This window comes from Ostrinia nubilalis, chromosome 17 (assembly GCF_963855985.1).
Source record: "Ostrinia nubilalis chromosome 17, ilOstNubi1.1, whole genome shotgun sequence".
NCBI lineage: Eukaryota > Metazoa > Arthropoda > Insecta > Lepidoptera > Crambidae > Ostrinia > Ostrinia nubilalis.
In genome coordinates, this window is record NC_087104.1 from 5,217,477 (window position 1) to 5,232,612 (window position 15,136).

General features: G+C 37.8%; 2 protein-coding genes across 2 annotated transcripts; both read right to left on the reverse strand.

The window, feature by feature from the left end:
* Positions 1-1,828: 1,828 nt before the first annotated feature.
* Positions 1,829-5,962, reverse strand: LOC135079902 (allergen Tha p 1-like). The gene is made up of 3 exons (XM_063974532.1): positions 5,859-5,962; positions 5,289-5,488; positions 1,829-2,555 (listed from the first exon to the last, which is right to left on the reverse strand). The coding sequence occupies exons 1-3, from the start codon at positions 5,918-5,920 to the stop codon at positions 2,371-2,373; spliced, it is 447 nt and encodes a 148-aa protein (XP_063830602.1). The 5' UTR covers positions 5,921-5,962; the 3' UTR covers positions 1,829-2,370.
* Positions 5,963-6,761: 799 nt separating this feature from the next.
* LOC135079905 (allergen Tha p 1-like) lies at positions 6,762-9,312 on the reverse strand. The gene is made up of 3 exons (XM_063974537.1): positions 9,215-9,312; positions 8,092-8,287; positions 6,762-7,307 (listed from the first exon to the last, which is right to left on the reverse strand). Exons 2-3 carry the CDS (start codon positions 8,285-8,287, stop codon positions 7,120-7,122), a joined length of 384 nt encoding a protein of 127 aa, XP_063830607.1. The 5' UTR covers positions 9,215-9,312; the 3' UTR covers positions 6,762-7,119.
* Between the last annotated feature and the right edge of the window lie 5,824 nt (positions 9,313-15,136).

A 15,136-nucleotide genomic window follows, 5' to 3' on the forward strand; every position in this document is an offset into this window, starting at 1 on the left:
TCTGATCCTCGAGCTGGTCTTCAAGTATGCAGGTTATGATCCTCCATTCTTCTTCTTTTTGTGTGCTCACTGACATTCACTGGGCTTGCTGTTTGTAAACGCTGGCGTATTTCAAACGTAGTGAGAACCCGATTTCTTGATATTGCAAGCACGATATTCGGGTCATCGCGCGCTGGCATACACCTTAATTCCCCACTTCTTGGTCTTCTTGTGTAAAAGGCGGTCTGGTCATGCCTTTTTAACGTGTATCTTAAGTTTGTACGCCATAAATTGAAAGTTTCAGCCATCTCCCGCTGCATACGCCCTTGACTTCTAAGCAACATTATTTGAGCAACTTGAGCTGGAGTAATGGGCATTATTCTCAAATTATGGAAACGAGAATAACCCTAAGATTAATTTGGAAACAAAAAACAAAACGCCAATCCCTTACAACATTTAATATCGAATTTAAACTTACCCGTACTCTTTACGCTCTAACAACGAAATGCGTTTCTAGAGACAAAAAAGTTAAACAGACGCATTTTTTTATTAATTTAGCCTCTTAAATTAACAAAAACAAATGTTCTGTTAACATGTCACACGAAATTTAGGTATACAACACCTATTTGGCCTTATATCTGGTTGTTTAGGCTTGGGCCAAATTCCGTGCCGCTGAGTGTAGTTCATGACACCCAAAGTGGCCAAAAAGCATTGGCGTATCTACGTTATATTAGAGGGTCTTGGCCATGCCAAGTTCGATGATGGGGGATGAGTGAATAATCAGCTATCATCTTCAAATTGGTAGCCCAACATCCAGGGAAGGGCACCTAGACCATTTATACGCGCATGCCAAAAAGTTGACAACACAAGCTTATTCCAATTTAATAGATAAACTTTTGGCTACTTTGGGTGTCACTCTATTTGACGCTGACTGTACCCAATTATCTATATACATATGTGTATCAATCATGGACAAACATTGGCCATACGTGGCCAACTTCCACGCCAACGCCAACACAATCTTGACAAGGAGTTCTGATGCTACCACAATTTGACCCAATGTCTGATAGAGTCGAAAACGTTGGAGTTGCAGAAACTTATAAAAATCAAAGGCTTTTTTGGCACGCGACTGATAATGCTCCTTCCAATTAGAGAATAGACCAAACGTCAGAAAGACCCAACATCACCGACTAAACTTATGAAGACTTTTCTTAACTGTGTGTCCGGTCACTCCTGTTGCCTTCCGAAGGTTAATACAAATATACACTAGCCGATTCTCAAATAAATATACTTTTTGTATCTTAATTAAACTTACCAGACAGATCGGTGCAAATCGCACCATAACCGGTTCATCTTCAATTATATTTATAGAAAGGATAGTCGGAAAAAATTAACGGTTTTTATATGATATGACTTATGATCCGAGTGTAAATGCTCACTTATGTTAAAGCTTGTTGTCAAGTATAAACATAGACAAACAAGTATAACGCGGGAGGAAAGAGCAATGACCGAAAATAGACAACATTTCATAGTTATATCTTACATAATATTTTTGAGCAGATCAACTGCTCTGCCTATCTATTTCTCTTTGTTCAGCTTCTACTTAGTACTATTAAATGGACTTTGGGATTGTCTAGACATCTGACATCGAGTGCCCTTCAAAGATTAAAGTTATTGTTGCTTTTACCTAATAACTTTCAACCTGGGAGTTGAATATGAAATGAGTCCTCTACGAAATCACCGTGCACCTTAACCATGCAGGTATATTCAGTATGTAGGGCTTACTAAGTAATACAAAAGATTGAAATAGGATTGGCATGCAAATTATTATAAAATACAAACAAGGAAAAATATTTCACAAATACTATATTGTTCGAATAAAAACTGCAAGAAACTACATATTAAAACAAGTACAAAATTAAATAATAAACATTATTGGGATTAAAATAATCATGTCACAGCCACGGGCAATAAGGCAGAAAATAATAAATGGACAACATATATTATTATAAAGACAAGGATATCTTATGTATAAAGACAAGTTAGTAGTATTCTACTATATCTAAATAAGGATATTTAGATGTAGTAGAATTCTACTAACTGAAAACATGCATGATTTTTAAACCATCTTAAACTAGGTCTAGACTAGAATCATTAAGAGAAAAAAGTTTTCAGCTCGTCAGATATCGCTTTTTTGGTGAATACAATTTTTTCATTTTCCATAAAGACCTTGTATTCCATGCAAAAGAACTGTCCCAGTCAAGGCCAAAAACAAAAACAAAATCAAAAAGAAATCATATAAGTCTTACGACAAAGTGGCTTTTACCAGGTGAAAAAAAAAATCAATGATAGGTACCCTACTTTTCCTTACTCCGCTCGTAGTTTAGACTTTTACTGAACAAGGTACTTCTCCTCGTATATAGGTGCGTATCTCTTTTCAGGGTCGTACTTGTCAACGAGCTGGTTCCAGTAGTCCTTCTCATTGTTGATGATGTGTTTGAAGACGATGCCGCCAATTTCCTTCTGTTTTGGGGAGCATTTACTGCACTCAGTCTCCAGAGCCTCCCTTAGGCGTTCTGAAAAGAATATAGACAAACCATTACAGCATAAGTATCGTTAGCGTGGTACTTAGAATATTATGTAACTATCAAAGGTACAAAACTTGTTTAAAAATAATTATTTTAACACTATGGTCCATTCCAAAATTAGTTACAACTAAATTAGTTAATAGTCGAAATAGTGACGTTACAGGACTGTTTCGTTAAACAAAATCTATTGGGTAATTAATCAGCTAGGTACCCAATCCTAAAATGCGAAGAAACGAGAAGTAACGAGTTAGTAGTGTAGGTATCCATGTCAGCAAAGAACATAAAATAATAAAAAACGAAATCTCCAGTGTAAGTATCCTGTTTAAAGCCACCTAGTATCAACAAGTAACGTCTTGAGATAATAATACCTACTGAATACACACAAACAACCGGGCTTTGGAAGACGCTTTACAGTTCAAGGTTTTGTTGTCATTTCGTCATTTCATTATGCTCTGTAGGTTTTTTCTTTTCTTAATGCGAAATCATTAGGTATAATCTTAATCACTTTGCTAATGATATTCCTGTTGATAAAATTAAAATCAACAGGTGTGGCTTAAAAAAAATGAATTTATCGTCGGCTGATTGCAAGAAGTCATTAACTACAAAAAGTCATTAAGTGTCCATACTAGCATGGCGATATTGGCCGCGACTTATACTATATATTATGCAAAAATCGCTAAATGAATATCTGCCGTACTTTGGAAGAATTATTTTTGTAAAACTTGATGAATCCAGTTTCGTCAATTTTTATAGCATTAAAATAATTATTGTCCATTAATGATTTTGTGTCGTAACATAGTCGATACACACTTTGTTTTGACTAACTGCCAGAACTTAATAAAGATTTATAATGACTTTTTGTGTAAAAAACTTTGGAACCAAATAGTGATAAAATCTGAGTCATGTCTACAAACTGTTTTCGAGAGTCATCACGAACCGTCTCGCGCGTAGGTTCGATGACTTTCAGCCTCCCGAACAAGCCGGATTCCGAAAAGGTTATAGTACCATATGGTACGCTGCGACAGGTTATACAGAAGACTGAGGAGTATAACTTGCCACTATGCTTGGCGTTCGTGGACTATGAGAAGGCCTTCGATTCGATTGAGACTTGGGCAGTGTTACAATCTCTCCAGCGGTGCCGTATTGACTATCGGTATATCGAGGTGCTGAAGTGCTTGTACAAAAACGCCACCATGTCGGTCCGAGTACAGGAGCAGAGCACGAAGGCGATTCCACTGCAGCGAGGCGTTAGGCAGGGAGATGTTATATCTCCGAAACTGTCCACCGCTGCATTGGAAGACGCTTTCAAGCTCCTGGAATGGAAAGGATTCGGCATAAACATTAATGGCGAGTACATCACTCACCTTCTGTTTGCCGACTATATTGTGGTCATGGCAGAATCGTTGGAAGATCTTGGCACAATGCTCGAAGACCTTAATCGAGTTTCCCAACAGGTAGGCCTGAGGATGAACATTGACAAAACGAAGCTTATGTCGAATGTCCATGTTGCGCCCTACCCAGTTTCAGTTGGGAGCTCAACTCTCGAGATTGTTGACAAGTATGTCTACCTCAGACAAACAATCCAGCTAGGTAGGTCCAATTTTCAGAATCCAACTCGGCTGGGCAGCGTTCGGGAAACTACGTAACATCTTTTCGTCCAAAATACCGCAGTGCCTGAAGACGAAAGTCTACAACCAATGTGTGTTACCAGTGATAACTTATGGTTTGGAAACGTGGCCTCTCACTATAGGCCTTATTCAGAAGCTGAAAGTTGCACAGCGTGCTATGAAGAGGGCTATGGCTATGCTTGGTGTTTCTTTGCGAGATCAAATCAGAAATGAGGAAATCCGTAAACGAACTAAAGTCGCTGACATAGCCCGACGGATTAGAAAGCTAAAGTGGCAATGGACAGGGCATATAGTACGCAGAACTGATGGCCGATGGGGCAGCAAGGTTCTGGAATGGAGGCCGCGTACCGGAAAACGCAGCGTGGGACGTCCACCTACAAGGTGGACCGACGACATCGTAAAGGTAGCAGGGAAGCGCTGGATGCAGGCCGCTACCAATCGATCAACGTGGAAAGCATTAGGGGAGGCCTATGTTCAGCAGTGGACGTCCTATGGCTGAAATGATGATTATGATTGTTTATTATAATATTTTAAACGTAATTTAACTTGATTTAACATGTATCACGGTAATCCGATAAAGTAAAAAGTAATTACTTCTCGGTTTGTTATAGTTGGCCGTCAGTCAAAAGACATTAACTTCATATTTTGATTTTTTTTAAAATACTGTGTACGTTATTTTGAAATGCCAGTAACTAAAAATAATTACTAAGACTTATTTTTATGTATCGGCATTTTCATTGCGGCGTTACCTATTATATATTTTTTTAAATGACTTTTTGTCTCTCCAAACTTCATTAAGCTATTTCTCGAAATCATGTTTCTGCTAGTTAATTACTTCTTGCAATCAACCGACGTTATGCTTAGTTCTACTTTGGCTCGAGATTCGTTGCTTCTGGTCCCATTTATCACAAGAATTCCCATCAATGTCAACGTTGAAATGGTTTATGTAATTATACAAATAATCATTATGAGTATGTCAACCATTTGCTGCGATATAATCAGACGCCAAACAAAATATCTAGCTGCCAATGCTTCATTGAATCGCTTTTCCAACTCCTCGTCATATAATCACAAACCTCAAATATCAACTTACCTTTCATCTCTTTGGCATCGGCCGAGCACTTGCCCTGGTCCAGAGCACACTTGATGTATGGAAGCAGCAGCCTGCGATTATTGAGGATCTCCTGGACATCTTCAGCGCTATATTTGTCGGGGTAGGTCTCTGCTGGGGCCGCTGCCACCACGCTCACCAGGACGAACAGACAGACTGTGGTGAATACCTTCATTTTGGTTCTGAAACAGAGTAATCTGAGTATCATTTGCGGGTTGATGGAGATAGACAGTTGTGAACATCAGGCCTCCCCAAACCGTCTGCCTAGCGCTGCAGCGTGGGGAGTGTAGACAACCTCCCTTCCCATTGCTTAAGGTAAATTAGAGGGTCATTCTTATGCAGTAGACACTAAATTACTTGACAAGGATGATGGTGATATAGGATTCTATTGACATCACACTTTGTATGAACAAAGTTAAGTTTACTGATTTTTGCAGACAAGCTAGAATCACAAGTTTAAAATTTTGAGATTTTTTTTCTTCACGAAATATTCCAAATTATCACTTAACTTTCACATATTTTAAAATAAAGTTTAAAAAAATAGACAGGTACCTGATTCTGGAGATGAATACGAAAACTGAATTAGGATCCTGAAACTCACCACTTATAAACATTTTCAGCAAAACATGATTGACGTAGCAGCTACATAACTTGTCGTAAGCAGACAACCTAATCCTTTTGTTTTTTACAGGCAGGTCAAGGTTTAAGGTGAAAAAATATAAAAAATCATTAAAACATGTACACGAATAAACGAAGCAAAATTAGTCATAGTTGCTACCGCCTAAAATCAAAATAAAACTTTTTCTTCAGACTGAGTCTGTTTTTGTAGATGGATGGCACTTATCCGGTGCCTTTAAGGGCCATATTTTTTCCTTTCATACAAGTATTTACCTAATTCTTTATCGCATCCTAGGAAAACAAAGTAGCTTTTCCATATTTTGCGTGGTTCTAATATCACCGTATATTCATTAGTAGAGCATAAACTTTAGAGCTAGACTAAAATCATGCCGACCAAATCAAATTCATTCCTCCACGGGTATGAAAATAGCCGTTAAATTCTATAAAACTTTGACTTCTAGCTCTATACTAAGTTTTAATTTGCTGCTTTAGTTTATTTAAACATTTATCAGACTACACATTTTTGTTGTAAAATTGTCTGTTTTTTTTTAATAATTTGAAAAAAATCGCCCTGCCTAAGGTGGGAATCGGACCAAAGAAATTGGCTAAGAGCAGTAAAATGGTAGGTATCGACTTCGGTAAGCCATGACGAGATGGACTTTGGATTTTTTTACATTATTTGTATAAATATTTAAAAAAAATCACATATAAGTACGAGTAGGTAATGTATGAGTAATGCCTAGCATTGCTTATAAGGTAACATGTCCTTTCTAAACGTAGAACGTTGTTTAAAATAACAATGAAATGGTCAAAGTAGGTACAAATTAAACAAAAAAATCTTAACAAAACATTTATTTCAATCATCCATAGCAAATACTTATAAATTAAATAAATTCACAAGCCTTATATAAATACGAACTCGAGCATCTTGATCATAAATTTCTGAGACAAGTTCTAAGATGAGCATTAAGATGGGTCTGGTATAGTCAATGATGAAGAATATTAGTCAGACAAAGGACGCCACAAGAAGTGAGTCTTTGTAGCGATGCTAGGTGTTCTTTTCTTCGTATCAAAATACATTTGCTCTGACATTTATGTTTATGTCTCTCTCTTGTTGACTATCTGGCACCAGCTCATGCTATCAACTCCTAGCATTCCTCAGAGAATGTCTTCCAAAACGGGAACGCTATCGTCTCTACGCGTGCGCCTTGAGTTCGTTTTCGTACATCTTGGTGAATTTGCCAGTTGGGTCGTACTTGTTGGTGAGCTTCTTCCAGTACTCAGGTTCGTGGTTGATGAGATGGGCGATGACCTGCCGGGATCCTCGTTTCTGGTTCTCAGTGCACTGGCCGCAGTGGGTCTCTAGCGCTTCTTTGATGTGGGCTGTTGGGGAAGGAAGAATGTATAAGATTTGGTGCATTCACCTACCTAAGGGATAAGGTAGGACCAACTATTAACGTGCTTTCTAAAGCACAGAGATGTTTGAGATAAATGCCACAAAATATGGTTGGATTGAACGATCACATACCTATGCATCGCCACCATTAGTGGTATGACCGTTAGTGTAGGTTTCTTAACTTTCAGCGCTGCATCAGCCATTGAGCTACAAGCATCTCTACCATATTTATGAGGGCTCGATGAAATAGGAATATCTCCAGTGTATGGTGGTATTGATTAATGATCTTGGCCTTATGAATACTCTATTAGATTAATCTTTATTCAAAGCAATTACCTTAATATCTTCACGGTGTCACTAATTCTAACTTGAGTTTTTTCCTAATTAGTTTATCATTTCGATTAATTCATCAGTATTCTAGGTTATTCTCAAATAACTTTGAAAGGTCGATCGAAACCAAAATAAGTAAAGTAAGTATGCTCCGACGGATTAGCAAGCTGAAGTGGCAGTGGGTAGGACACATAGTACGCAGAACTGATGGCCGATGGGGCAGCAAGGTTCTGGAATAGAGGCCGCGTACCAGAAACGCAGCGTGGGACGTCCACCCACAAAGTGGACCGACAACCTGATAAAGCTAGCAGGAAGGCACTGGATGCAGGCTGCTACCAACCGTGCGATGTGGAAGTCATTGGGGGAGGCCTATGTTCAGCAGTGGACGTCCTGTGGCTGAAATGATGATGATGATGAAGTATGCTCTCTAAAACTACTTACACTTCAGCTCCTTGCCTGGAGGGGTGCATTTGCCTTCCTCTAGGACACAGAGCACATAAGGCACCAGTAACCGCCGGTTGGACAGCACTGTGTTGATGTCAATACTGTCGTAGATGTCTGTGTACGCGCGAGGGACTCGTCTGCCGAGAACCACTCCCGCGCACGCCAGCATACAGGCTAGTAGGAGGACCTTCATCTGGAAAGAATAGACAATAAGAACATGGCAATTGGCAATTCATCACAACTTAACAACTACTGCGACACAGGCATGCGAGCCTCACTAGGCTTATGGTGCGTCCAGACTGGGCGAACGGGCTCGCGCGGCACGCTGGTCATCCTGCTCACCCTGCTCTTGAATGAGCAGGATGTTGAGTTTGCCGCGCGAGCCCGTGCGCCCTGTCTGGACGCACCATTACTATGCAGAAGTTGTGGTTTATACATCCCAGAAAATAATATTTGTAAATGAAGTTTATTTATTTATTATTTACAACGTTTTTTAATGTCTCGAAAGATGCTAAAGATGTTTACGTAAAACCAGTATTGTAGCCAGTGCCGGATTAACTACTTGATGCCCTAAAAAATTCACACCTGTAGCTATAAAAGTTTATGCTAGCAAATTTTTATGGTGCTCTTTTGATACCTCTCCACCTTGGATCTTTTTATCAGGAAAAGTATTTTTATCTTAAAGTGATAAACCTGCAGATCAACTTGATTCCATTGTTAACCACAAACAAGCCTTCACGATTGAGGTCAGAAGAAAACCATGTGTGATAATAATTAAAAAACCACATGCTGCTATTAATGAAACTAGTAACAGAGCCAATAGGTGTCAAAGAGGCAACCTAGACGTACAAATCCTTATAAGGAAAAATATAGACTTTACAAAAACATATTATGACACCTATTTAAGTAGAGTTATGAAAGTCTATAAAAGTAATAGCGAAAGAATTCACTTTATGCATTCCACTAAAGATTTCACTATACCTAAATAAATGCTGAAATGTATTGCACTAGGAACTCTACTTGTCTATAAAGTAACATTGCTAATTCCCTACTAAACATGTTAAAACCACTGCATAAAAATCCTCTTAGTCCTAAATTCCTATGTAAAAACTAAGCCTACCTTGTTCTGTAATTCGGTCACTAGCACGACTTGATGTCACTAACTCACAGTTGTCTATTACAATATTGGTCAATGATCGTTGACTTATATACGAAATAGGACATTAATTTGGGCAGCTAAAAACTTGTTTTGGCCGTCATATTAGTTTTTCGCGGTATGCTATTTCGTCATAAATGTCATTAACAAATCTATAGACTTAGATAAATGCGTTTTGTTCGTAAAAACTAATGATAGGTCTGATGGAGACATTAACAAATTAGTAATAAAGCCGTTACATTATACAGGGTGTCAAAGATAAGTTGAGGAATCTTTGAAGAAAACAGTGTTTAAAAGTAAGATGTTTTTTGCCGGAAAATCTACAACTAAAACGAAATCTCATTCAATCATAATCAAAAAATTCAGGTAATCATTGCTCTTTGGGACTCCTTGAAGGAGGCTTTCATCCTCCCACCCCACACCTTCTTTTCCAGTAAGACCTTTCTTTCTATGGTACATATCGAATGACATCGTGGAAAACTAAAATTAGTAGGTATTTGAATTCATTATAATAAATAGGCCCTTTTCAAGATACCAACACATGTCTTAAAAAAGCTTACTTTATCAGCACTTCGGGATAAAACATTATTATATTCTGTTGCCTTCAACGCGACAGCTCGCGCAACCTTCAGTATGTGAAAAATAACCATAGCTCGACAGACAGAGGATTTCCGTGACCTGTCAGACGATTCGGAACCTTGCTATAACTTTGTTTTCGGACGATTACTAACATATGCCAATGACATTGGTCATCTCCATCGATTAATTTGACGAATTCAGTAGGCCTAAGATGCGCGCCGTGATAACTTTAATCGACGTCAAAATGTATGGGCAAAATCGAGAAAATGGCGTGATAACCGCTTATCGCGGTGCGCATCTTAGGCCTACTGAATTGGCTCTCCATATCCACAGCATTGTGTGCATGAAATGTAAAAAAAGTATAGTTCTTGAAACTCACGAAGACGAGTGAGCTTTACTTGTATGTGTACGAGTACGTGCACGTGCACGTGCACATATCGATAGTGTAATGTCTTTTGAAAAACGAACAGTAGCGAGCCACCACACATGTAAATAAAGCCAAAAACGGTTTTTTTGTTCGTAAACAAAGGCTTTTATTAGTTGTTCAATTAAGCTGATTGACTGTAGTTTTATTCATTCCAAAACAGTGGGATTTACAAGATATAAGTATTGTTTACAAATGTAAGATTCAGATGCAACGGGAACTCCACATCATTGTTAGGTAATTAATAACTTTGGTGGACATTATATGACTCACTAGTAATCCATCACTAATTATCTGTCTGATATCTTTTATTAATGAATAATTCCGATCGTTAGACAATGGCTTAAATTGACTGCGCGACAGTTAGGCTGAGTTGCACCACCTAACTTTAACGGTAACTTATAACGATGACCGATGTTTTTGTATGGAGTTAGACAGTTTTTTTTTACTTTTGTTAAAGTAAGATGGTGCAACCCAGCCTTAGACTACTCTACTCGTGATGAGCATTAAGATAATCGACTAAATTACTTTGTAGCCGTAGATATTGTTATTTTCCTTACAACTTTACCTTGTCCTCAGAAGTTGTGATTGTCAATATCTTGTACGAGTAGTTTGTTCAAAACATCCGGCAACTCCTAATAGCATTTCCAAAAATCGATTACTGAATATTTTTTATCCTTGTTAACACTAAACTCATGTACACGTCATGTCATACTTACGCCCGTAATCACAAACATTACTATGAGGTCTCACAGTGCGCCTGGACTCACAGGGTGATACACGAACCAATCACAGAGCTCTGTTCAACGCTGTGCGTTCGATTTGCTGCTTCACTTAAGCAAGCATCGTTTGTGAATACTGGTGTTAGTTCTTTTCATAGAGATGAGGATAGCCATTATAAAAAGGGATACGTAAATCTAGAGTCAGTTTGGTTACAAACCGACTTTAGTAAAAATAAAATTATGGTCAAGTCGAGTCGGGAAGCAAGAGGTCGAGAGTTCACATCTTTCCGAAGCTAAGGCAGTCGCGATTTTCAAGAGAAAACTCATACATGGGATCTATTTAGCATTATAAATCTAAAGAAAATAAAAACGAAGAAAATAAAAAAGACAAAATTATTAATAATAATAATTAACTTTTAAAAAAAATAAAACCGACTTCAAATGCGTGAACACAAAAAAAAAACTAAAAATTAAAAATATTGCGTATAAAAAAGTTCATCCCCAATTTTCCACCCTTGGGGGTGAAATATTTTCTTCAAATTCGCATGAAACCACCCTTTTGATAATACCTATTCAACAAAAAAATAATCGTTCAAATTGATTTATAATCGGCGGAGATATTACGTATAAAAAAGTTCATCCCCAATTTTCCACCCTTGGGGGTTGTTTTTTCTATTATTAAATTTAAATGGGACCACCCTTGAGGTATTACCTATACGCCGAAAAAAGATTTGTTCAAATCGGTTCATAATTGGCGGAGTTATCGCGTAACAAACATAGAAAAAAAAAAAAAAAAAAAACATACGGGTCGAATTGAGAACCTCCTCCTTTTTTGAAGTCGGTTGAAAAATAACGAAGATGTTTTGTAGGATATGAGCAATTAGCATAAACAATAAGGTAGTGCAGAATGCCTGTTTCTGTTGTGTTCAGTAACAAAGCAACTCACGCAAGTTTAAGTACTTGGTTTATTTTTAAACCAAAGATCAACATGAGTCATTTATGTGTACCTGAACCATAGCCGGTAGATAAATAGATAGTGAATAAATCGCAAATAAAACATTTCCACGTAAAGCTATGCGAGATCATGGCATATGTACATTTGTAATGAACAAGATGTTGTTAATTGACTTCTACGTCAATATTGGCAAATATTGGATTACTAGCTGTGCCCGCGACTACGTACGCGTGAAAACCCGTTTTCGCAACATTTTTCATTTTTGCTCTGCACCTATTACTCGTAGCGTGATGGTATGTAGCCTATAGCATTTCTCTACAAATAGGCTATCTAACACTGAAAGAATTTTTCAAATCGGACCGGTAGTTCCTGAGACTAGCGCGTTCAAGTAAACAAACAAACAAACTCTTCAGCTTTATAATATTAGTATAGATAAACAAATTTTCAATTTCCCAGAATACCTTCTATGGAAAATTGTTATGATCATGGGAGCTGGTAACGTGAAACACATGTATCTGTTTACATATAATAGACATTAGGTCGAATGTTTAGAATATTATTTACTTACAAAGTGAGATTGAGGTGAATGGTGTGGTGACAAGATAAATTAAAAATCCAGGTAAAATCACCAAGGCACAGCTAATGTATTACATATTATCATGAATCCTTTTCACGATGATATCTAATTTCTAGGTAGAGACTCGTCCAATTTTCCTTTAATTTGTAGTTTCATTAAAATATAATTGACCCGATATATGGTCTGGTTTCCGATAAAAAAGTGTAATAAATAAATAAAATCAACCGGCTAAGTAAGAGCCGAACTCGTACTCAAAGGGTTCCTTGCCTCTACTTATTTATGGACATTGTCCATTGGACAAACTTAACTTTCACTGGTTGGGTTTTTATTGACGGACAAGCTGTAGATCCTGGCTATACACAGGAGTTGCAGCGGCAGGAACGAGAGGTGGGAAATGGGAATAGTTCCGTGCGCCGTACTTATCTATTGAATACTTTCTTAAAACGAACAAAAATAAAGAACAACAAAAATAAAGCTCCCCTATTTTTTTTTTATTTGCTGCTAAAGCGGCAATAAAATACTTAAAAATTCTGGTAAAATTGCATTTAAGTACCACCTATCTACAGAATAGCACATGAGATACAGCTCGCTAGTAGACAGACAAGAAAACGAAGCCTTTCTCAGGGTCCCATTGGCACCCTTTGCGTAAAGAACTCTAAAAATGTATCTTCGAGAACTAGAGCGAGGGACAGGTTTGGAGTGACGCACAATCAACGCATGCGCTTGAGTAGATCCATTGTTTTTATTGTTATAGCCACTAATTACAGAGCCGCTAGAAAAAACCCGCTGTATAATAACCAAGCGCCAACAGAACTAGTTGAACAGTCAACTAATAGGTTGATTTTTACTGCTAGATGGAGTTATTAAAGGTCAAATGGGCATGCGCATTAGTTGCAAATCGTCATTGCTCTTGGACGTTTACAACGCAATTTTACAAGCGTCTGAAAAACAAAAAATGCACTTTATTTGGTACCTTTTCTTCAAATTAAAACATTATTTTATTCAATTTAATAGTCAATTTTATTATTTTGTTTGGGGAATTACCTAATAAGCTAGTAAAGGGATTCGCTATCGCCTGGAAATTTTAACAGGGGTTCTTGGAGCCAAAAGTTTGAGAAACAATGATCTACCTCAATCGACATCAACTTCGTTTGAGAATGGAGGCGTCAGATTCAAACTTAAGAAACTTAAAGAAGTATATTTGAAGCAGTAGAAAAATTGCACAACAAATTGGTGAACAAATTGGTTGAAAGAAAGAAAGAAAGAAAGAAAGAAAGAAACATTTATTGCCATGGACATCACAAAAGACAAAAGAGGTAAAATGAAAAAAAAAAGCAAATAAGACAGAGGTGACATAAAACATACAATGAATGAATGAATAAACTAAGCAGTGCCACCCTGTCGCACAGCGATGCCCATCGCAATGGGACCCCACTCAGCATATGCCGTGGCCCCCGGTGAGGGAAGCCACGACGCTGGTTTTCAGTGTGCCCCATGCCGAGTGAGAGTCACGGACACTAACCTATACTGCATAAAATATACATACATAAATAATAATAATAGTGCGCGTATAAATTTTAAATGTATATACAGACGTAGTAGAAAATAATAATATACGATATAGACGAAGTAGAAAAGATGTGATAAGATATTTATAAATAAAAAGATAATATTTAAAAAACAAAACTGTGTGTGTGTACACAATAATAATAATAAATTGTAATGTATTAAAGTGCGTTTGTGTATACTGTGATTGTGTGTGTCTCGACGTCCGCAAAACAGTCTCGATCGATCGAATCACTCTGCGTGGTTGTGGCCATTCATAGCATCAGTTAAATCAGTTTGGCCCATAATCTTGAGCGCTTTAGTCGCATACCCACAATACAAAAATAATAAATAAACAAAATAAAATACATCAGTGTCAGATCAAATTAATTATATAAAATTTATTTACGCATATTTAAAAATATAATCATGTCAGATAGTTGTTATTACGATGTCAATTAATTGTATACAATCATAGTGGTGCTTAAATGCTATGTCGAGAGGAGAGAGTCAGTTCTATGAGAAGTCAAATCAAGTCAAGCTACTACAGTCCTAAATACGATGATCGGTGACCTACCTACCCCCGTGATCGTTTGTCTGGAAACTTGAGGTATGGATACAAGTTACCTACGTTAATAATTGTGTACTAAAAACGTGTTCCCTGTACTTTTTTTTAAAAGTGCTTATTGTTTTTAGACTACGCAATGGCGGTGGCAAGTCATTCCAGCACTTGGAAGCGGCAAACCTGAAACTACCCCGGAAGGCAACGGTTCGGTGCGGGGGAAGGATGAGAGCGCTGCCGGAGCGACGGGTCTGGTGCGAGTGGACTTCCCGAGTCCAAACTAGTTTCTCCAGTAGATAAGTCGGAACATTGTGTTTTATTGTACCAAAAAGCAATGTAGCAAAGTGCAACGCCCTCCGTGAGTTCATTTTTAATATTTTAGAATTGTTTAAATATGGCGTAACGTGTGCTCTTGGCGGGATCGAGAAACAAAAACGAGCACATGAATTTTGCACACGTTGGATAGCTTGTCTGGTGCGCGACAGCAGCCGAGGTCCATAAACCACGTCCATGTAATTAAAT

Excerpts from the sequence above, each read along its gene's own strand:
- LOC135079902 (XM_063974532.1), bottom strand. The coding sequence starts at position 5,920 with ATGTTTATAAGTGGTGAGTTTCAGGATCCTAATTCAGTTTTCGTATTC. Across the intron at positions 5,489-5,858 it reads GTATTCATCTCCAGAATCAG|AACCAAAATGAAGGTATTCA; the intron begins GTACCTGTCTAT and ends ACTCTGTTTCAG. Across the intron at positions 2,556-5,288 it reads CGATGCCAAAGAGATGAAAG|AACGCCTAAGGGAGGCTCTG; the intron begins GTAAGTTGATAT and ends TATTCTTTTCAG.
- LOC135079905 (XM_063974537.1), bottom strand. The coding sequence starts at position 8,287 with ATGAAGGTCCTCCTACTAGCCTGTATGCTGGCGTGCGCGGGAGTGGTT. Across the intron at positions 7,308-8,091 it reads TCCAGGCAAGGAGCTGAAGT|CCCACATCAAAGAAGCGCTA; the intron begins GTAAGTAGTTTT and ends CTTCCCCAACAG.